Source organism: Mastigoproctus giganteus, chromosome 7 (genome assembly GCF_048544385.1).
Source record: "Mastigoproctus giganteus isolate SK-2022 chromosome 7, ASM4854438v1, whole genome shotgun sequence".
NCBI classification, from domain to species: Eukaryota; Metazoa; Arthropoda; class Arachnida; order Uropygi; family Thelyphonidae; genus Mastigoproctus; species Mastigoproctus giganteus.
In genome coordinates this window covers 161,206,369-161,231,431 of record NC_143581.1, presented here as the reverse complement: position 1 = coordinate 161,231,431, position 25,063 = coordinate 161,206,369, and the positions used below count along the sequence as shown (strand labels likewise).

The following is a 25,063-nucleotide window of genomic DNA, read 5'->3' as shown; positions in this document are numbered from 1 at the left end:
GTTCAGTTCAGTTGTGATAGTCACATGAGGATTTTCATTTACTCAGTACACACAATTATGCCTGTTCACGTGGCCTGACTACTCGAAACAGGCTTCATCTGACCAGTTGATCTTATCAAGAAAGTCTGGTTGGTCAGAAATTTGGTTATGCATCATCTCACAGAATTGCAACCGACTGTCTGAATCATCCTCCAAAAGGCTGTGTAAGAGTCTTGGATGGTACGGCTTCAATTTCAATTTATGCATTAAACGTCACAAGGATGTTCTTGGTATGGATAGCTCCTGAGATGCACGTCACGTGGACTTTTTTGGACTGTTCACAAATGTCAGGTTGACTCTCATTTCATTCTCCTCTGTCACAGATGTCCGAGGATGTTCAGATTTTGGTGCATTAAACAATGAACCTGTTGCATCAAATTTATCTCTGATATGATAAATTGTCAGACATGCCTCTTGCCACGCTCTGCACACCTTTTCGGCATTTTCAGTCTTCCAATACTGCTTCAGAATCCACTTTCTTTGTTCTTCACCCAGACTCCCTGCCATCGTTCTCAATACCTGTAAAATAAAAGAAATCATCATAATCATCATCATCATTCTACTCTTCTGTTTGGCATGGGTTGAGTCCCTATTTAGATATGGTCTTCCATTGTTGTCGATCTCTTGAATCTTGCATCATTTGTTGATAGCTCTGAAAGCCTGTGTTTTCCTTTAGGTGTTGGAGCCATTCTCTTTTGGGTCTTCCTGGTTGTCTCTTATCTCCAATTCTTCCTGTCAGTACTACATTAGGCAGCCTGTGTTGTTTCATCCGGTTCACATGTCCAAACCACTGAAGTTGATTTTTGTAGATCTGCTCTATTCTGCGTTTAAAATTTTAAAATATCCTTCTTATTACCTGTAAACTAAAAAGAAATAATAATGAATAATAAAAATACCATGCCCTGATCAGTACTGTATGCCTACTTTTGGCCCACCCTGTACATATAGTGTATATATCTAATAATTAAATAAATATACAGTAAACCCCCGCTATTCGCGGGGGTTATGTTCCTGAGAAATGCCGCGAATACTGAAAGCGTGAATACTGAGTTATGGCTCCCATAGTAATAAAGGGGTTCCGTTCCAAAGTATGAAATATATAAAAAAAACTAGTCTAAAATTTTGTCTATGTATATATTATATGTATCTTCATAATATGACTATGTACATAGACAGTACATAGTGAAATGCAAGCATAAGGCATCGAAAAGAAAATAAGAAACAATTTAATATTAATGTAATATTTATTAGAAATTTCACACAAATCTTTCAATCCAGTGCCTTTGCTATAGCTAAAAAACTTATCCCGGCAGTGCTATCACCAGTTTCTCTCAAGTGTTAATAAAGGTGTTTTGCCTTTTCACAAATGATGAGTGAACTTAACGGAATTTTATTTTGAGTTTGGTCTTCTATCCACAGATTTAAAGCTTTTTACAGCAAATTTTTGAAGCAATTAGCGCGTTTTCATGGACACTATGGCGGATTTTTTCTTCCGATTTCTTGATTGATCGTACCGTTGACTAATTGATTTTATAATGTTTTGTGACTAACGAGACACTTTCACCATTAAAAATTTTGCCTAATAACTGAATTTTACTCGCTAGTGTCATCACCTTTGATCTTTTTACAATTCCCTCTCTCAGATATGTCAGACAAGCTGTACCTGCTACCTGGGAGTCTGAAACACTGATGGAACTGATATTCGGGTGACACTCAAGTCAAGTGGACCCAATTTCGGTGAAGTCCGGATGGTCTGTGATAGCGAAAATGCTCTGCTTGCACCTTCACGATGGTGGGATTGTTAGTAATCCTGGGTATAACATCCATGCACAAGTACATGGTGGGTGACCACCCAGATGTGAACCAACGTAAGCAGGGGTCAAGGTGTGGTGCCCACACCACATGGAGGAATGCCGCCCCTCTATGTTACCAGGCAGTACTAGGTGGTAGATGACTCTCATCAACCGGTGCAATACCACCACTTTGCTTATTGGAGGCTTGAAGTGGTGGAACCCATGTTTAGTCTTCAGAGCTAAGTTCCGGTCAACCCTTTCCTATCTCTTCCATCATGCAGTATGATTGATGACTTTTGAGGTTATGATGAACATCGTGGCGAGATCCAATATTCCTTACGTTTCGAGGGTACAGCTCTAAAACAGTGTTTGCTGGCCGGCCGCTAGTTAGTACACTGGACTGAACCTATTGGTAACTCTCTAGGAGGCTTCCGGATCTTGCTATCTCTACTCTACCAGATAGTGACTGGAGGGAGTCCAAGTAGTGTGTATGCGGGGAGCATTGTCGAGGCCTCGTTATGTCAAGGATCTGGGTATATTCTTACCATGTGTATGCCATATCCAAAAATTTCATTACTTTATACAGCATGTCCCACCCACTTTTTCTTACTATTGAATACACCATGAATTGTCAAACTAATAGAGCAAGCTTATCTGCGAAAAGATCTAAACCTCCCAAGCACTTCCTAATTCATTTCACAAATATACGTGGTCTCAATTCTAATCTCAACAATGTCCATTTCCACTTGCAGTCTGCCAAACGCCATGTACTTTTTCTGACAGAATCTTAGTTATCGTTTGATTCAACTACTGCTCATCTCAGATGCCCAAATTATACGCTGTATGATTCCTTTCGCCTCAAAGGTGGTACTTGTGCATATGTCCGTTCTGATATTCCCTCTCATAGACTTAGCAATTTGGAATCTCCTCTCTTTGATCTTCTCTGGCTTAAAATCTCTCTACCTCATTGTGTCAAATTCAAATGTTGTCTCTACCGTTCTCCTAACACCACTAATCACTTGGAGCTCTTTGACTTCCTCTCTTTGCAACTTGACTTTCTCCAGTCCAACTTTCCTAACAGTGAGGTAATTTTCCTTGGCGATTTTAATGTTCACAACTCCAGCTGGCTTCCGTTTTCTAGTCACACCGACCCAGCTGGTCGAGATGCTGAGGCTTTTGCAATTACTAATGACCTTGCACAGATTGTTCATTTACCTACAAGAATACCGGACAATCCTAATCATACAGCCAATACGCTTGATCTTTTTCTCACAAACAACCCTTTTAAGTACACGGTCGAAGTGAGAGGTCCTTTAGGCACTTCAGATCACAACTTGGTGATTGTCTCTTCTCCAATGGACCTTTTATCTCATGGCTATTCCTAACCTCGTGTTGTTTGGCATTACAAGAATGCAAAATGGGATGACCTGCGAGACTTCTTTTCTTCTTTTCCTTGGTCTGATTACTGTTTCAAAACTTCTGATGTCAACGTTTGCTCAGATCGTGTCAGTGAAATTATTCTTGCAGAATGGAATCCTTTATCCCACACTCCACTTTAAAATCTCGTCCTTTATCTAAACCTTGATTTTCCGATAAATGTGCTAAGGCTGTTCAAGAGAAGAATGTTGCATATCGTAATTGGCTTGTTTCTAATTCTTCAGTTTCATTTCCTGCCTACACCAAAGCTCACAACAATTGTAAAGCAGTTATTAATCGGTCCAAACTAGAGTTTGAACAGGCTAAGAGTAAAAAACTTGCTTCTTGCCCTAATGGTAGCCGAGCATTCTGGTCTCTTGCCAAAGTTATTGACCGTAACGTTTGCCCATCTCTGCTCCCACCTCTGTCCAAACCAGATGGTTCTGTTGTCACTTCTGCCAAGGATAAAGCTGACATGCTAGCATCCCATTTTTCTTTCAACTCATGTATTAATGATCTTGCTAAAACACCTCCCACTATTCCCAGCACACTTCATTCAATGCCTCTTGTGGTTTTCCGTCAAAAGGATTTCAGGAGGATTTTGATGAATCTTGATGCTAAGAAAGCTCCAGGTCCCGATGGTATTTCTCCACTTGTTCTCAAAACCTGTGCTCCTGAACTTACTCCTATTCTTTGCCGCCTTTTTTCACTTTCTTATTCCAAAGGTGTTTTTCCTTTTGCTTGGAAATTTGCTCATATCCAGCCAGTTCCTAAAAAGGGTGACAAATCTCCCATCCAATTATCGTCCCATTGCAATTACTTCTACTTTTTATAAAGTAATGTAGAAATCAATTAACCGCCAACTCTTGAACTACCTAGAAACCTTCCATCTGATCAACTATCGCCAGTATGGATTCTGTCAGTGTTGATCCACTGGTGATATTCTGGCTTATGTTACCCAGTTATGGACTAATTCAATGGAAAGGTTCGGTGAAACACAAGTAGTTGCTCTTAATATCTCAAAGGCTTTCGATCCTGTTTGGCCTAAAGGTCTTCTAAATAAGCTTCCATCTTATGGTTTGCCAACTGTTTTCTCTCCGATTGCTCTCTGAGGGTGATGGTAGATGGCTCTCTGTCTTCTAACTTCTCCGCTAATGCCCGTGTCCCCCAAGGTTCAATTCTTTCCCCCACTCTTTCCCTCTTGTATATTAATGACCTTCTTCCATTGACTGGAAATCTTATCCATAGTATTGCCGATGAAAGCACATTGCATTCCACATTCCATTTTGAGAACCCTTGTCCTGCTCAGTCAGCTTCAACTTCTCAAAAATCTGCTACCAATTCCTTAAATGCTGATCTTCAGGTAATTCTCCAGTTGGGCCAAAGACAACTTAGTTGATTTCAATCCTTCTAAAACTCAGTCTTGTCTTATATCTCACAAAAAGGATTCTGCTCCTATGCTTATCTTTAGTGACACTCCGATTTCTAGGCAAAATGATATATCTCTTTTGGGGATTACCCTGACTTCTAATCTCTCTTAGCACAAGCACGTTACAAATATTGCTTCTTCTGCATCTAAAAAACTTGGTTTTGTCTTTCGCTCTCGGCGTTACTTTTCTTCGAAACAGCTGCTCACTCTGTATAAATCGCAAATGTGCCTTGCCATGGAATATTGTTCCCACATCTGGGGTGGTGCCCCCAAAACCTCTCTCAGGCTTCTTGATTCCATTCAGAAGAGGGCAGTTAGGTTAATTAATGATTCATCTCTAACAGAGTCTCTCCACTTGCTGTCTCATAGACATACTGTTTCTGCTGTATGCCTCTTCTACAGATACTTCCATGGGCTCTGTTCTTCTGAATTGGCTTCTATAATTCCCACTCTGCCTTTCAAAACAGTCCGAACACGTGCCGCCACCAGCCAACATCCATTTACTGTCCAACTTCAAACTTACAGAACCAACTTTTCATCTTCCTCGTTTATTCATTCAACTGCCGTTTTCTGGAACAACCTTCCTTCATACGTATTTCCTGAAAATTACAGTCTACAGAAGTTCAAGTCCAATGTCAACAAATATCTTCTTTCGTCTTCTCAACCTCCAACTCAATCATGGTGCTAAGTACTATAGGTTCTAATATCTCTCGTGTTTGGGGTTTACATAAAAAAATAAAAAATTTATATATACTTAGTAAGTAAATATATAAGTATAGAAACGTAAAAATATATGCTATATTTGGTAAACATATACACGAAATGGGGGCAAAAATTGGTTTTTGGGGCCAGAAAAATCATGGGTATTACAATGGTTTGTGGCCCTCAAAAGTTCAGCCCTAGCGAACAAAATCCTATTCCTTAATATTTAATTTTTCTCATTGGGTTTTCTTTTCTCCTGAGACAACTGATTTTTAACATATATTATTTTAGGAGCGAGTGAGAAATTTTGATAAAAGGAAGGTAGTAGGTGTGGTTTAATTCAACTACCTTTGCTTTTCATAGGCATTAAAAATGCCTAAGTACTTTCAGACGTAATGTCTCCTCAATCCTTGGTGTTCGTTCCTTTCCAACAGCTGCGACCTTGGCCATGGCATGGTGGGCATGGTTTATTTTTTTATTCTTTTGTTTCATTGTTCAATATATGAGGCATGGATGGGATGAGGAAATGTTTCAGTTTATTGCTTCTTCTTTCTAAGCCACACATAGTATTGATTTTTTGTTTCTTTGTGGAAGCTGTTTATTTTTGATCCACAGTGCTTTTGTGAATGATACGAGCTATTAGAGTTAAATAAAAATTGTTTATATTTTATTATTTAATTCTTTGTAGTTATTCAATCCATCATCAATCATTTCAAGTGGTGCTGAAAAGAAAAAAGTGTCGACAGTATCTGTATGAATATCTAACTTATGGTTTTATTGAAAGTCCATTCGACTCAAGACAGCCCATATGTCTTATGTGTAATAGTTCTTTTTCAGATTAGGCTATGAAATCATCAAGACTTTTAGATCACTTAAAAAGGAAACATCCTGGTAAAGTTGGTACATATATCAAATATTTAAAAAATTTAAAACAGAATTTTGAGCAACATAACACTGTTACTTCCTTATTTAAGAAGAACACAAACAAATGACGATGGAATGATTGCATCTTATAAAATTGCAGAAATCATTGCAAAAACTGGTAGTGCTCATACAGTTGCTGAGACTGTTATACAGCTTGCATTAGAGACTAATTTCAACAGTGATGCATCAAAATCCTTCCAGTATTTTAAGAGCATTGCCATCGAACAATGATTCAATTTGAATACAAATCGATGAGATGTCAGTTAACATTGAAGAGCAACTAATCGACAAACTAAAAACGGGAAAATTTTCTATTCAGATTGATGAATCCACAGTTACTGACAATAAGGCTCTTATAATGGCATACTGTCATTATTTCGCTGATGATTGTAAATTGCAAGAAGCGATATTGTTTGTAAAATCTATTGGAACTGGCTGTACTGGAGCATCCATTTTTGCTGCTGAAAAAACATGGTTTGATGAAAAACAAGCACCATTGGAAAATTTGGTATCCTGTGCCACTGATGGTGCTACTTCCATTGTTGGAAGACAGAGGTTTTATAGCCCACCTAAATTAAGTATATCCTGAAGTTCTTGCAGTACACTGCATTGTACACCAACATCATTTGGTTGCAAAAAATATTAGTCCAGTTCTTGATCAATCTCTGAGTATAGCTATTAAAACCATCAATAAAATAAAGTCACATAGTAAATATGATCACCTTTTCAGAACATTTTGTGTTGATAATGAAGAACAGTATGCGAGGCTTCTTTTACATACAGAAGTAATAAGTAATATGGCTTTCTAAAAGAAACTGTCTAACAAGATTTGTAAACCTTTTTTTGATAAGATAATTAGTTTTTTTTAGAAAGCGAAGGAGACAGATTTAGCAAAGGAGATCAGCAAACACAAAAACAACATATACTATATGGCTTGGATTTTTCGCAAACAATGAAGTATCACGTCAACTTCATGGGAAATTAATTACATTGACTGCAAACGCTTATTAAAAGCCTTCACTGGAAATACAGTAGTTGAAAGCAATTTAATGAGAAAACAATTTCATGGTATGCAAGAGTTAGCTTAAATCAATGAATCTCTCACTGAGAATGATAAGAATTATTCAGCTTATTTGTGTTCTTTAAAAGATGAAATGAAAAATAGATTTTCAGATTTATTTTCTTTTGAAGTGAAGCCATGGATGTTAGATCCAATTGGATGCAATGCCAGGTCTGCTAGTGAAGAAATTCCAGAAGAACTCATTGAATTAAAATGTAACAAAGAATGCAAACATAAATTCGAAAAAGGTGGAATGGCTGATTTGTGGGGATCAAAAACAACCGAACTTCTTTATCCAACAATGTTGTCTGAAATGGCCAAAGTACCCCTTTTTTTTTCAACGTCTTATATGGTTGAAAGTGGTTTTAGTTCAGTAAATAAAATATTAACAAAGGAAAGAAATAGAATTGACATATGTTCAAGAGGAGACATTAGAATTAAACTTGCTAACATCATACTGAACATTGAACTTTTAGCTAAGAAGCATCAGGCTCAGGGATCCCATTGAATAAGAAGAGCTAGTATTAAGTATTTTCTTGTTTAAAATTTCATGGGGGGGGGGGCTGATTAGGAAAAAAAATTGTCTAAAAAAGCCCTTTGGGGGGTGATAATTAAAAAAGAGGTTGAGAAACACTGGTCTAATGGTTCCACTTATGTTTTTTCTGCCAACAAAGTCAGTCTCTAGGCTTTTCTTATTTTTTTAAATATTTTAGTTAGATGTTCACTATCCATTTTTGTTTTTTTGCTGGTACCTTGAATTAAGAAGGTACCAGCAAAAAAAAGTTGAGTTTGGGCTGCGCAAGTACGGGATTATTTTGATGTTACTCACTTGCACTTCCTCTAATGGGTACTGGATTTTTTTTATTTTAATATATTTTTTTGCTCTATTGTTAGGGCAGTAAGAGCTGTAGAACATAGGTTTTCAAGCTTGACTCTGGTACATGCATAATTGTGGCCCACCCTCTTGTTGGGTAGATAGGTACTGGGCAGGCTTTCCAGGTGATTGCCTTCCTTGTGGCAGAGTGGCCAGAAACAACTAAACAACACACACTGCACAATTTTTTTATTTTTTTGTCGAAACAAATAGTCTAAGAATTTTTGCAATTAGACCCTTTATGTATAAGAGAAATGGTTAATATTAATGCTTAGGTTCTCCTGTTTTCTGGGTCTGTTGCTGAGTCGTTCTGCTCACTAACTGGGTATTGGTTAGATTGACATCATGCCCAGAGCTGATTGTGAGCTTGGTTACTTGTTTGGAAGTCTGGTTGGCTGTAATGTTCAAATGTTTAGGTTGGCTGCTTTTGCAGAAATTTCTACTCACCACTATAATTGGAATGGATGCTGTTGGTCTTCCCCCCCACCATGTTTACCACTCTGGTATCTTTGAAATGTTTCCTGATTTTTACTTTTGTACAATTGACCTTGCGGATTGTGTAAGTGCCTCCTTAGCCAGGTGGGCAAGAGCAGCAGTGCGTTGCACATGCTTCTTGATTAGACCGGGGTTCGAGCCCATGACCACCAAATACGGAGGATGCGGAAAGGTCAAGGAATGACCACCGCATATCCCCGGGGCAATATGGCCTTAGTTGCTAATGCTCCTAAAAACCAAATAACAACAACAAAAAGATTGTGTAATGAATCTCTTGAGTGAGAAGGCTTAAAGTTTATAATGGGAACCAAAGATGGTAGAGGATTGTAATCTGTTCTAACTCTAATCCCCATCTGAACTGATGCTGAGCCAAATTTTTGGGTACTTCCAAGGCCTTAAATATTGTGAAAGTACCTGAGGCTTTCATGTTATTTAAGATTTTAAGGATTACACTATTAAAAATAATAAAACCAGAGCAAGTTCCTAGCCAACAGCAACCTCCCATCAGTACTACCACCAGTGTACTTTGCAACTCCAGCAAGACAGCTATACCATTGATATAAAGAGCTTTCAATCCCAAGGCACTTTGCTAGTTACTGAGAGTTCATAGGCAGGGAAAATATGCAAGGCCACTGTTTAGCCATTGACAAAGAATTGTAGGGCCAGGTCACAAATTTTGTTTTCAAATTTTTTTAGTTTATTTCTGAATTCTAAAATTGTTTATTATAATCTCCTTAGACCAGCTAACAATAAATAATTTTTTTTTTCACTTGGGAAAGTGTTTATTAGTTTAATGTTTGGCCTACCAAGTTGGGAAATACATCTGTAATGACTTCATTGTTGGTGTGGCGCTGCTGAAAAAATATAAGACATAATTAAAGTTGTTTATATAGTCATGTATCTAAGTAAATAAAATGGAATAATTTGTGCCTTTTATTATGCTTCTATAAGTACTGCTCTCTCTTTCAAAACAGTCCGAACATGTGCTGCCACCAGCTAACATCCATTTACTGTCCAACTTCAAACCCGCAGAACCAACTTTTCGTCTTCCTCGTTTATTCATTCAACTGCCGTTTTCTGGAACAACCTTCCTTCGTACGTATTTCCTGAAAATTACAGTCTACAGAAGTTCAAGTCTAATGTCAACAAATATCTTCTTTCATCTTCTCAACCTCCAACCCAAGCATGGTACTAAGTACTATAGGATCTAATACCTCTCGTGTTTGGGGATTTCATAAAAAAAAAAAACATTATCATTATTACAGCTAATGACGTGTCCCAGATAAGTATATGAATACACCTTTTCAATTACTGCTCCTTTAATGATTTTATCCCTTTCTGTGGCTTACTTTTGTTTTAGCCATATTCATCTTTAGTCCAAAATCCTTACTAACTGTGAAATAACTGATTGCGATTTTCCTCTAATTCTTTGGATCATGGCTTATGATCACAATGTCTTCTGCGAATCGTAAATGGTTTGGTACTTTCCATTCACATTGACTTCTTTCTGTGACCAGTCCAATCTTCTGAAAGCTTCTTCAAGGGTAGCAGTAAATAACTTCGAAGATTAGCATTAGCATTAGTAGAGGCATTTGATGCAAGAAAGCAAGCTTATGCAGCATCAGCCAAAAAAAAAAAAAAAAAACCCACTTCCACTTCACCCCTCTGTTCGTTCAAAATACCTGTCCAGCTGAGCCTTAAACTTATTTAGGCTATCAACCTCCACCACAAGGGATGGAACTCTGTTCCACCAACCAACCACCCGCTGGCTAAAGGCAAATTTCCGCACGTCTATCCTACATCTGTCTTTCCTCAATTTGAATTTATGCCCTCTCAGGTGATTTTTCTGAGCTAGAGGAAGAATCCCATCAGCATTGAGCATGCTTAAACCATTCAAGGCTTTATACACCTCTATCAGATCACCTCGCTGGTGCCTAGTCTCCACACACTGTAATTTGCAAAACTTAAGCCTTTCTTCGTAAGAGCACCCCTTTGTTCCATTCACTAATCTTGTTGCCCTTCTCTGTACTCGTTCCAGCAGCTCTACATCCTTCTTGAAATGCCTCCAGACCTGTATACAGTACTCTAGGTGTGGCCTGACCATTGCCTTATACAATGGAATAATCACCTCCTTATCCCTGCTGGAAAAATTCCTGTATATCATTGACAATACTCCATGAGCTACTCTTGCAGCCCGTCTGCACTGCTCAGAGAACTTCATATCTGCCTGCACAACCACCCCCAAGTCCCTTTCATTCTCTACCACTGTCAGTGTAGTACCACAGAGTTGATACGTTGCTCTGGGGTTGCTGTTTCCCATGTGTAGTACTTTACATTTGTCAATGTTAAACTTCATTTGCCACCTCTCAGCCCATCTGCTCAACCTTTCCAGATCCTGTTGCAGCAGCATAGTGTCAGTAGTGTCCTTGACAACCCTGCCAACCTTTGTATCGTCTGCAAACTTGGACATTAAGCTTGATATACCATCATCAATATCATTTATAAATACAGAAAACAATAATGGACCCAACACTGAGCCCTGAGGGACTCCACTAATAACATTAGTCCACGATGAGCAGTGTCCATTGATTACCACTCTGTCTTCTCCCCCTCAACCACCCCTTTATCCATAGCAGCAATTTGCCTCCAATGTCACACTGCTCCAATTTGTGTAGCAGTCTTCCACGTGCAACAGTATCAAAAGCCTTTCTAAGATCCAAGTATATAATATCAGAGTTATTCCCTGCATCCAGTTCTTTTGTGACTGCATCATAGTATCCAATCAAGTTGGTCAGGCAAGACCTCCCCTTAACAAAACCATGCTGTGTCTGAGCTATAACTGAAGTCTTGTCTAAATGATCCTGCAGTGCTTCTTTAACCAGTGCCTCCATTAATTTTCCTGGAACAGAAGTTAAGCTCACAAGTCTATAATTACTTGTGTCAGCCTTTGATCCTCCTTTGTGAATTGGGGTCACATTTGCACATTTCCAGTCTATGGGTACCTCCCCTGAGTTCAAGGAAGCTCTCATAATTATGGCTAAGGGTTTGCTTACTTCCTTTGCTGCCTCTTTTAATATAACTGGATAGATCCCATCCACCCCGGGTGCCTTTCTTGTGTTTATCTTCAACAGTTTCTCCTCCACTTTACTCCCAGTTATTTCAAGATTCTGTAGCTTACTGCTAGAGTTGAATACACCTCTGGCATTCCCCTTGCTGAATAACTCCTCATGTGTGAATGTCGATGCAAAATATTCATTTAGTTTGTTAGCTACCTGAGCAGGATCATCAACAGTTGACCGATCAATATCAAGTGGACCAATCTGATTCATCCCCTTCCTTCTAGAGTTTACATAAGTAAAGAACTCTTTGCTGTTTTTCTTTGCATCCCTTGCCAAGGATTTCTCGTAATCTGCCTTCGCCTGCCTAACCTCTTTTGTAACTTGGTTGCATATCAACTTGTATCTATCATAGGCTTCTGTGTCATGTGTTAATTTGTAAGTATCCCATGCATTTTTCTTCTCTGCCATATACCTCATTAGTTCATCTGACATCCATTTTGGCCTAAACCTTGAACAATATCTCTTAGTTGGTATGTAAAGCCTAGTAGCTTCCAAGATAAGTTCTTTGAATGCTTCCCATTTTGAATTTGCTGTTGGTAACATCATCAGTTGGTAGTTACCCCTTTGAGTAAATCCCACTTCAGCACACTGTGATCACTGCCACCTAGTGGTTCATTTATCTGCAGATTCTTAATGCATGAAGAATCACTGCTGATAATCAAATCAAGAGTATTACTCCCTCTAGTTGCCTCCTGAACATGCTGATGTAGAAAACCATCATCCAATAAATCCACAAAAGCCCTGCTAGTGCGTGAGTAACCAGCCCCCAAATTCCAGTCAATATCTGGGAAATTAAAATCTCCCATTATAAGACTCTGATTTACTGGCCCACTCTATTTCCCTGTACAGTTCCTTATTATACTCATCAGAGTCATTAGGCCTATAGCACACTCCTACTCTCAATTTTGATCTCCCAATGCTTATGTCACACCAAACTGACTCAACACTGCACCGTCCAGCGATGTTGACTGGCTTCACTTCCTTGGTTTTTATGTGTTTCTTAACTAATAGCATAACCCCTCCCCCCCTTCCTATCCTGTCTATCCTTTCTGTAGACATTGTACTCCCCAAATTGCAGTTCTGCATCCCTTATATCTGTTTGACACCACATCTCTGATATCCCAACAATATCTGCCTTTGATGTTTTGAGCAATACCTCAAATTCATCAAATTTATTTACTAAACTCCTAGCATTGGTGTACACACAAGTATACCTGCACCTGTTTCTATTCTTAGCTACCCTAACACAACGCATGTGTTTACTTGTACCGCAATGGCTCCCAGCAGTCTCTGAAATACCATGCACCTTGTTTTTCAGGCTTCTGGTCATTCTAATAGAAGCAATGCAAGAATCTCTTTCACCTCTGCCAGTGGCTACTGTCAATCTATTGGTCTTTGTCTCCCCCCAAGCTAGCAGGTTTCCGACCCACCTAACACTGCCTCGATAGCATAAGTAAATATTCTTGCACTCTTTGTATTTAAGTGTATCCCATCCCTGTAGAAGCAATCTCTCCTGTTAACAAGTACAGTCCAGGCTGAAAAAAATTCTACCCCTTGAGCCTTGCACAATCTTTCCAGGGCCGAATTGATCGACAAGGCTCTCATCATATACTCCCTCCTATCGTGTTTTGGCAGAATTGCAGACACTTTCAAATTCAACCCTAATTCACGGCTTTTTTTCAACAGTGACCTGTACTTGCTAAGTAATTCCGCTGGTCTCCTACTCTTAATATCATTATTGATATACGTGATATACGTGATAATCGGAATAATTAATACATACTGTAATATGTACATATGAACTAGTTGACATTATGACTAGTATGACCTCGTCATACCTAGAGCTTTTGCCTCCACTCCAATCCTCTCGCTGCCATAAGAGGGAGAATGAAAGCCGTTGGGGACTGAGGACCATTTATTTCATTGTGTTGTCATGTGCTGGAGGGTTTGGTTTTTTCCTCTTCATGCTGACCAGCCATCTTGAAGAGAACCACTCCACACATTCGTTGCAACCAAAGTGATGTAACAGGGCTTACCATTGAGAAGGTGTGCATGAATGGATTTTAGGGAGGCAGGCCAACTGGACTTCTCCACATCTTCTAAAATAGGAAGATATTGGATACATCAGTGTTTTAGACTGAGTGTCTGATAACACGTAGAATGCCTGTTCTCCTCTAAGCCCACTGCTAATATATATATAATACTAATAATAATATTATACTTTAATAGTAATATTAAAGCAACCAGATGCTAACACTAGATGGCAGATGACTCTCATCAACTGGTGCAATCTCCCCACTTTGCTTATTGGAGGCAATGGTGAAACCCAGGTTTAGTCTTGAGAGCAAAGTTTCCGGCATCCCCCCCCCCCATCTTCAACCCATGCATGGTAATAAAGTACTCTAGGTTTTGATACCTTTTGTGTTTGGGCTTTTCTTAAAAAAAAAAAAAAAAAAAAACTGCTATTATCCTTGAAAAGTTGCCTGGATAACATATTCAGAGCAACTAATATACAGAACTTCATTTAGATAATGGAAAGAATTTGCAAAATTTGCAAAAATGTGATTATCAGGTGGGCATTTTACTAATGCAAACTGTTAAATAGTAGCATTTTCAAAGCAGAAAAAGTCTGAAATATGCTGAAATTTTGGTCTTAATATACAATATTTCAGTCAGATAATGTGGAAAATATTCTGATTTTTATTATAAAATTTTCTTGTAAAAGTCTAAATTTAAAACTTTTGTCAAAGTAAATTGGGAAATCTTAAGATTTACTGGATTTCAGGTTTTTATAGTAAAATACATAAGGTTGGCAGGGTTGCTAAAGACAGGAATCAAGGTGTACTATGTGCACAATTAATTTTACTACAGTATACATGTACTAGTCCTTTCATCATCTGTCATGTTTAAATTTTTTTTGCTATTGCTTAATACCTTTTAATCCACAAAATGATTATAACCACTTTGTTTATGCCCTTTCAGTTCTTCTTCAGCATGGTGCAGACTCATCTATTCGAAATACAGATGGAAAAATACCTCATGATCTCGCAGATCCATCAGCTAGAGCAGTTTTGACAGGAGAATATAGGAAAGATGAATTATTAGAAGCTGCTAGAAGTGGAAATGAGGAAAAATTATTATCATTGCTAACACCTTTGAATGTTAATTGCCATGCCAGTGATGGACGAAAGGTAGAAATCCAAACTTTAAATAGTTTCCAAACTTCTTAAGTTGCATTTTTGTTTAATGAAATGATTATTAAATACTTTTTTTAAATTTTAAAATATTACATTTCTCAAATCTGTTATTGTTTCCTGCCCTAACAAAATGAAAATGGTTATGTAGAAATGATTATAATTCATACTTTTTTATGGATCTGTTTATTATGGCTGAAATTTGATAAACATTTCATTATGATATTGAAATGTTACATTAATAAAATACCTTTAACAGCTAGATACTGTTTCTGGTTGCAAAATGATGCATTACCCTCATTTCACCCATATGTTCAGAATATGGTTAGATAAGCACATCAGTGGCAGTTAGATAGGAAGTTGAATCAATGCCCCAAAGCCCTGATTCATCACCTCTTGTGGAGATATTTGCAGTCAGTCATTTATCAAAGGAGACTTTGGATAATCATCCAGTCAGAAGATAAAATCACAATACAATGCAGAAAAGTTAGCAATGAAATATTTAATAGAGTAACTTCTGGCTTAAATGGATGAATGGATATATAAAAGATTTCAAGGAAATCAGTTCTAACCATATAACCTAAATATTGTGAGTATTAAACCGTAGATAAATTTTCATGTGGTTGTGCACCTGTAATACTTTATATATACAATTTCTAGTCAGAATAAAATGTACATTTAGTTCTATTAAAGGATATAGTTTGTGCAGGTATTTTGGACAGGTGAGAGTTAGGCCTGGTATGCACTAACTGTTTCAGCAATATTAATAAAAAAAAAAAAAAAAAAAATCCTTGTTTATACTCCAGCTTGACCAACAGGTCAGAGGAGCTTACAATAAACCATGAATAAAATCGTTAATTGTATTTAACAGTCATTTGGGCTTGAACCATAGATCACTCCTGCATATGCTACTGCACTGTGTTTATAAAATAAGTAAAAAAAAGTAAACTTCAGCCATTATCAATCCACTGCAGGATGGGAGCCTCCTCAACGATTCATGTTGAGGGAAATGGACCATAATCTGCCATGCTGGTCCAGTGTGGGTTAGCAGATTGACCGTATTTAGCAGTCAGAGGCTTGAACCCCGGTCTACTAAAAGAGCTTGTGCTACTGCACTCCTGCTCCTGATCACTTGGCTATGGAAGCCTCTATTTGGAGAATAGCAACCCCCAAATAAATTATACACTTGATGGGGTTGAATTAAAAACAGAGGTTAGGTTGGTTATGCAAAGCCATTAGAAAGAGACTCAGAGAGGACATAAGAAAATTTAACACAAGAAAAGTAGAATAAGCATTAAGGGAAAACAAAGGACTTAAATCAGCAGCCATGAACAGTAATACAGAAAGACAAATGATACTGAAACTGAGGAATAGCCATGGTATACTTATAAATAGCAGTGAAGGCATAATTCAAATAGCAGAAGACTACTGTAGACAAGGAGTGAGGGAATGATGCCAGCAGTAGGGAAGATGGATCGCAAATTAGTATCACATGACATACCCATATCCTTCCTGATGAGTTAAAACATGCACTGAATAAAATTAAGAATAAGAAAGTCCTGGGGGAAGATGAAGTTACTGTAGAGTTGTTAAAATTGGGAGGAAGAGACATGACACAACTTGGGCAAATGAAACGTACGCACTCACCAAAAGAATGGAAGAGAAGCTGAGAACTACACAGCGAAGAATGGAACAAATTATATTGGGAATCAGACTGTTAGATAAGAAGAGAAACACATGGATTAGGCAGCAAACTCAAGTAAAGGACATTCTTATCAAAACTAAAGAACTAAAATGGTCTTGGGCAGGACACATAGCTCGAAGACATGATGACAGATGGACTAAGAAAATAACAGAATGGTGCCCAAGAGGAGCTAGAAGAAAACCTGGAAGACAATGGCAGAGATGGATAGATGAAATTCATGAGTTTGTGGGTAGTAAATGGATGGCCATTGCACAAAACAGAAGGAACTGGAAAGTTGCTGGAGGCCTTCATCCTGCAGTGGATTGAAAATGGCTGATGATGATGGTGATCAGAAGTATGAGGGGCAGATATGTGGCTATTTAAAGGTAATTGCCATTTTATTAGGACTACAAAAGGGTTACACTAAGTATTGTTGCTTTCTCCATGAGTGAAATAGTCATGCCAAGGATATGCACTATGAGAAGAGGAGTTGGCCTCAACGAAAATCATTAACACCTGCAACGAAGAACATAGCATTTGAACTGGGGCTCATGAAAAATTTTGTGGAAGCTTTGGAAGTGAATGGTGGTCCTTCATTCACATACTTGTAAGAGAAATTCCCAATACTTAGTATAGAGAAGATTTTGGCAGGCATTTTCATTGGTCCCCAAATATGGCAACTTTTCAAAGACTAACAGTTTGAATGTGTCCTTAATGATAGCGAGAAATCAGCGTGTAAAGCCTTTCAAAATTTTTTCGACTGGTTTTCTAGGAAATGTTAATGTCAGCAACTACAGGCAACTTGTGGAAGATCTCAGTACTTCTTATGAAAAACTGAGGTGCAACATGCCATCGAAGAAGCATTTCTTGCACTCACACCTGGATTTCTTCCTGCCAAACTGTGGTGTCGTCAGGGATGAACATGGTGAGTGCTTCCATCGAGACATTGCAGTGATGGAACAAAGATACAAAAGCTAATGGAGTGCCGCCATGTTAGCTGATTATTGTTGGATGGTGAAAAGGGATGCTCCCGAAGTTGTATACAAGTGAATGGCGAAAAGGTCCCATGTTTGATACAGGTATGTTTGTAGCTACATCTTACTGCCATATAAATAAAAAATACCTTGTATAAATATTATAAACTACTTTTTTCAAAAACAAGAGCCAATCTGCCATTTTAAGCACTATTTCCATGTTTAGCAACCAAAAATCTATAAAGGCTACTTTTATGCCTGTAACAATATGACTCAAAAAATTTGTTGTTCAGTGTAATCAGATCAAGAATATGATTCTCTCTTATTTATCTCTTAACATGTTGTAGAAAACAGTCATCCTATAAATCTACAAAAGTCTTGCTACTCTGTTAATGACCAATCTACAAGTTCCAGTCAATATCTGGAAAGTTAAAATTCCCCATTATAAGACATTCTGATTTACTGGCCTACTCTATTTCTCTGTACAGCGGTTCATTGAACTCATCAGAGTAATTAGGCCTATAACACACTCGTACTCTCAATTTTTCTTCTCCAGTGCTTATGTCACACCAAACTGACTCAACATTGTACTGCCCAACTATGTCAACTGGATGCACTGCCTTTGATATTATGTGCTTCTTAACTAAGAGCATAACTCCCTCCCCCTTGTAGTCTGTTTGTCCTTTCTGTATACATTGTACTCCCCATATTCAAATTCTGCATCCGTTATATCTGAGTGACACCATGTCTCTGAAATCCCAGGCCTGACTAAGCTGAGTGGTCAGCAACGTGAGTGCAGTATCATGCAATCTTTGAGTGGACTGGGGTTCAAGCCTGTGACTGCTAAATACAATTAACATTTGTATTGATGATTTACTATGAACTCCACTGACCTGGTGGTCGTGCCGGTATATAAACAAAACAATATCTGCATTGTTTTTGTTTATACACTTGACCAGCACTTCAAATTCATCATATTTATTTACTATACTCCTAGCATTGGTTTACATGCAAGTATACATGCACCTGCTCTAATTCTTAGTTACACTAACACAGCCCATGTATTTACTTATTTCATGACGACTCCCAGCAATCCTTGAAATCCCCAGCACCTTGTTTTCAGGGTTGCTCCTTGTTCCAATGGAAGCAGTGCATGAATCACTTTCACCTCTGTTTGCAGCTATTGTTAATCTATTAGTCTGTATAATTTTAGTAGTCTTTATTATATTAAATATTAGTGTGTTATATTAAGTCATAACTTAATAATAAGACACTTATGAAACCTCTAGCATCAATTTAAAAATATGCTAATGAAATATGACTAGGACTATTAAATTGTGTTTCAAACACAAATTAATAAGTTAAAAATTTTCAAAGAACTTAACTGTTTCCAATAGTTCAAATTTCTTTGCCTGCACTTGTCAGAACTCAAACTAATATTTTTAGTATTCATGCATTTGTTGATTTAAGTGATACTTGAAAGTCATGAGATCTGTTAACTTTATTATTAACATTTCAGTATACAGCTAGGCCATGCTTTATGATGCTTCAATTTATGCTGTTTCTAATTAACACCCTTTTAAAATAATAATGAAAAAAAAAAAAAAATAATAATAAAACACACACACACACACACACACACACACACACACACACACACACACACACACACACACACACACACACACACACAGTCCTTGTATAGCACGATAGTTGTGTTCCTAGAAACCCTTGTGCAATAACAGGCCCTATGGGAAACTTAGCGTTAGGTGCGAACCACCCAAGATTGAACACATTTGTAACCAAAACATTACCAAACACAATAAATAATCATAGTAAAATACGTATTTTATTACATAATAAAATATTGATAATGCTTTTGCTTCTATCATAAGCAAACTTATTCTTTGTTTCATTTTCTATTCAAACAGATGACAGCTGTTCCATCTCTTCCTATTCTTTGTGTCTTGATCTAATGGATTTTATTACACTTTGAGTTGTTCCTGCTATGAAAGTTGTTTTTATTTTCTCTGCATTCTTTCTAATTCTTGGCGTTGCCTCATTTAGACCTGTAGCACGTGCAACATCACATGTTCTTTCATTTTGCTCAAAGTGTTTCACAGTTTCATATTTTTTTCTGTAACAGGTGGACTGGCCATAAGCCTTATTGGGTAAACCCTAGTGGGCCCTAGGCCAGAAGTGTGATTTTGGCCATAACACTATATGAGGCCACTACAAATTTTCCTGGCTAAGAATTTTTGACCCAGTCCGCCTGTCTATCGATATTGCTTTTCTTTTTCTCTGAATATGTAGTGCCTTCACCAGGATGCTTCCTTTTCACACCTTTTAAGTATTTTACTTATTTTTAGGGAATAAAGCACAATTACAAAATGAGGAGGCACACTTGATACACATAAACAAAGCTGTGCACGTGTAGCAACTGAATAAACAACACTGTCAAGGCAGAGACACACTATTAACCTCATTAGCTCACATTTTACTAAAGCATATTTCTGGGGGTTACTACCATAAAACAATTTCCAGTTGCGTTTCTGCTAGTGGAATCCGTTATAAACTGGTAGTAAACTCGATCTAATTGCATTTGCGATAATACCAATAGCTGGAATTGTGTAGGTTTTTACGTTATGGTGGAATGTGTTTCCCCTTCACTGATATAAGAAACATAAATAGATTTTCAGAATCTTCTCTTCATTCCTATCGTGGTGCGTTCAGTTGGGGTGATTCTGCGTTTGACTGCCATTTCTTGTAAACACAAAGGCGAATCATGCATAAGCGAATTCGGTTCATGTTATATATGATATCGTTCCCCTATTTATAAATTGTGTATGATCGAATTCGTATTGTAAGCACATGTTATATGAGGACTAACTGTATATTAAAAAGAAAATTTGAAAGCTCAAGCGTAAATGCAACACTGGAAGTGGGTACCTAGACAGCACTAGTGTCAATGTCAGTTGCTTTCTCCTCGTCTGCCAGTTTGCACATGTTGTGAGCTGTGCCTTAAATTTTAATAATTTCCTGAGTTTATTAGTGCCTTATTATTTTAAATAAATTGTGCAACCATGTCTTCTAAGTGTAGTGGTGAATCTCTGCATTGAAGCAGTGATTCTTCATGCTTTAAGAATCTTCAGATAAAGGAACTACTAGGTGGCAGCGATCACAGTGTACTGATGTGGGATTTACTTAAAGAGATAATACCATCAGGTAAGGGGAAGGGTTTTTGCTTTCAGAAAGGTGACTACAGTGGTCTCAGAGAGTTTTTAAATTCTGTACAGTGGGATCAGTTGATGATGTTACCAATGGTGAATTCTAAATGGGAGGTCGTCAGGGCCTTAATCTTGGAGGGTACTAGGCTTTTCATACCAACTAAGAAATACTGTTCAAGGTTTAAGCCTAAATGGATATCAGATGAATTAATGTGGCTCGTGACAGAGAAGAAAAATGTATGGAATGCATATAAATGATCAGGAGACACAGATGCCTATGGTAGGTATAAGATTTCTTTACTTATGTAAACTAGAAGGGATGAATCAGATTGGTCCACTTAACATAGTTGGTTTGACTATTGATGATCATGCTCAGGTAGCTGATAAGCTGAATGAGTATTTTGCATCTACATTCACACATGAGGAGTTATTCAAGGAGGGGAATGCCAGAAGTTTATCAAACTCTAACAGGGAGCTAAGTGATTTTGTAATAACTTAGAGCAAAGTGGAGGAGAAATTGTTGAAGTTAAACATAACGAAGGCACCTGGGATGGATGGGATCTATCCAGTTGTATTAAAGGAGGCAGGAAAGGTAGTAAGCAAACCCTTAGCCATAAGTATGAAAGCTTCCTTGGACTCAGGGGAGGTACCCATGGACTGGAGATGTGCAAATGTGTCCCCAGTTCACAAAGGGGGATAAAGTGTGACACAGGTAATTACAGACCTGTTAGTCTAACTTCTGTTCCAGGGAAAATAATAGAGTCACTGGTTAAGGAAGTGATGTAGGATCATCTAGACAAGACTGCAGTTATTCAGACGCAGCATGGGTTTGTTAAGGGGAAGTCTTGTCTGACAAATTTCAATTGGTACTATGATGGGGTCACAAAGCAGTTGGATGCAAAGAATAATTTTGATATCATATACAGGAATTTAGCAAAGCTTTTGATACTGTGGCACATGGAAGACTACTGTACAAATTGGAGCAGTATGATGTTAAGGGCAAGTTGCTACAATTAATAAAAGGTTGGTTGAGTGGAAGAAGACAGAGAGGGTTATCAATGGACACTGCCCTTCATGGACTAATGTTATTAGTGGAGTCCCCCAGGGTTCAGGGTGCCTCTGTAGCCAGGTGGGCAGGAGCAGCAGTGCATAGCACAAGCTTCTTGATTAGACCGGGGTTCGAGCCCATGCCCACCAAATACGGAGGATGTGGAAAGGTCAGGGAATGACCACCTCATATCCCAGGAGCAATATGGCCTTAGTTGCTAATGCTCCTAAAAACCAAATAACAAAAACAAACCAGGGTTCAGTGTTGGGACCATTGTTGTTTTCGGTATTTATCAATGATATTGATGAAGGTATATCAGGGTTAATGTCTAAGTTTTCAGATGATATGAAGGTTGGCAGGGTTGTCAATGACAGTAATGGCAGTGCACTACTGCAACAGGATCTGGAAAAGTTCAGGAGATCGGCTGTGATGTAGCAACTAAAGTTTAACATTGACAAATGTAAAGTACTGCATATGGGTAGCAGTAACCACAGAGTAATGTATCAACTGGTTGGTACTACACCCAGGGTAGTGGAGAATGAAAAGGACATGAGGGTAATTGTGCAGTCAGATATCAAGTTTTCTGAGCAGTGCAAAAAGGCTGCAAGAGTAGCTCATGGTGTAATGCTCCTAAAAACCAAATAACAAAAACAAACCAGGGTTCAGTGTTGGGACCATTGTTGTTTTCGGTATTTATCAATGATATTGATGAAGGTATATCAGGGTTAATGTCTAAGTTTTCAGATGATATGAAGGTTGGCAGGGTTGTCAATGACAGTAATGGCAGTGCACTACTGCAACAGGATCTGGAAAAGTTCAGGAGATCGGCTGTGATGTAGCAACTAAAGTTTAACATTGACAAATGTAAAGTACTGCATATGGGTAGCAGTAACCACAGAGTAATGTATCAACTGGTTGGTACTACACTCAGGGTAGTGGAGAATGAAAAGGACATGAGGGTAATTGTGCAGTCAGATATCAAGTTTTCTGAGCAGTGCAAAAAGGCTGCAAGAGTAGCTCATGGTGTCTTATCAATGATATACAGGAATTTTGTTGCCAGGAATAAGGGCACGATTGTCCCCTTGTATAAGGCAACGCTCAGGCCACACCTTGATTACTGTATACAGGGTCTGGACTGCAGGCCTCATTTTAGGAAAGATGTGTAGCTACCGGAATGAGTATAGAGAAGAGCAACGAGATTGGTGAATGGATGAAAAGGTTGGTGTTACCAAGAAAGGCTTAAATTCTGTAAATTGCAGATTCTGGAGACTAGGTATCTGCAAGGTGATCTAATTGAGATATATAAAGCCTTGAATGGATTGAGCAAGCTCAGTGCTAATGGGATTCTTCCTCCTGCTCTGATTACTCACCTGAGGGGGCATAAATTCAAATTGAGGAAAGACAATTGTAGAATAGATGTGCGGAAATTTGCCTTTAGCCAGTTTGTGGTTGGCAGTTGGAACAAACTTCCATCTGTTGTAGTGGAGGTCAGCAACTTGAATAAGTTTAAGGCAGAACTAGATAAACATTTGGAGTGAATGGATGGGTGAAATGGGAAGGGCGTTTTTTTTTTTTTTTTTTGGCTGATGCTGTATAAGCTTGCTTTCTTGCTTCATATGTCCCTATTAATGCTAAATGTGTGTTGCCTCTTTAGATAAGCTTTTCCTCTTGTCAGTAAATGCCTGCTTACACAATCTCTCCAGTTTAGAATTGTGATGAGGCTTGTATAATGAACTCACTGCCATAGTGCCTAGATAAACTTAGACACTTTTCCATTGAGCCTTTACTCTCTACTTTTTTCCCTCAGTGTATCATAACTATGAATAAGACCTTATAAAATTATAAATCAATATAACTAAATATTCACATCATCTCATACTACTGATGATGTGCCCAAGATAGGTATTCATAACCAATAGTCTGTTATTATTATTATATAATTGTCACTCTGAATGTACAGGAAGCTGTTAATTAATCAAATGTTTAATCTGTACACAGCAGTGAAGTGTTGTTTTTTTCTCAAAACTTTGATATATAGAAAGTAGTATAGTTTCTTTTCTTGTTCAGCCTTTTACATAGCCTGTCAGATCTTCAGTTTTTAGTATTGTGATATGCAGATATCATATTCCTTTCTGTTGGGACTTTTTAAATACCTGTTCAAGTAATATTATGCAAGAGAAGTTTATAACAGTATTGAATTTATAGTGCAATTGGGTTTAAAAGTTTGGAAATTTTAAGATTTCTTTACTTTGTTGATACACACCTACTCTTTCAAAGTTTGTACAATTTTTATGAACTTCCTGTTGGTTTTGGAGTTGGACAGAGTCAAGCACATCATTACTATATGTTGATAATTAAACTGGTACAGTATTGATAATTCCTTATTAGTTTGCACAGAATTATCATTATATAATTACTATATATTTTTGTATAGATTTGTAGATTAGATGTCATAAGAGACTAAGAGAAAGTTTTTTTTTTTGTGAGGTCATTATATATCTATGTTTTTTTAATTTTTGTTGCTATATGAATGTGTCAATTTGCCACATTCATATAGCAATAAGGCCTCGACACAGTCATTATTGTATAATTTTTTATCTGTAAACATTAATCTTATTATTTTTTTCCGTCTCAGTCTACACCATTACATTTAGCTTCAGGATATAACAGAATACGAATTGTGCAATTGCTTCTGCAGCATGGAGCTGATGTACACGCTAAGGATAAAGGGTAAGAATATATCTCCTTGTATGTTTATTATAGGGATGCAGTATTGTGTCAGATCATTATGTAGTCAGTAACGTAACAAAAATTCCATTTTTGATTATCTCTCTGTACATTAAAAAATGTTTTCATCCTATTGATTTTATTTGAGCCAATGGGAGAGGAGAGCGAGGCAATTAGATCACTACAAATTCAATTAATTATTGACAACTGCCTCCATAATGTTCACCAACCTTGTACACATGCTTCACTGTCTTGTACACATGCTTCACATTTGATGTTTCGTTGTAACGTTTTTTGTATATCAATGAATATTGCATATTTGTAAATACTTTAGTTAAACATTTTAGTCCTGCTCTTT

General features: G+C 37.7%; 1 protein-coding gene across 3 annotated transcripts in view; it reads left to right on the top strand.

The window, feature by feature from the left end:
* Tnks (tankyrase) overlaps window positions 1-25,063 on the top strand; it is a 637,218-nt gene that overhangs the window by 44,709 nt on the left and 567,446 nt on the right. For all 3 annotated transcript variants that reach the window (XM_090377953.1, XM_090377952.1, XM_090377954.1), the window contains exons 3-4: window positions 14,834-15,042; window positions 24,614-24,708. In XM_090377953.1, the coding sequence (XP_090234079.1) occupies window positions 14,834-15,042; window positions 24,614-24,708 (304 nt within the window). The remainder of the gene's footprint in view (window positions 1-14,833; window positions 15,043-24,613; window positions 24,709-25,063) is intronic.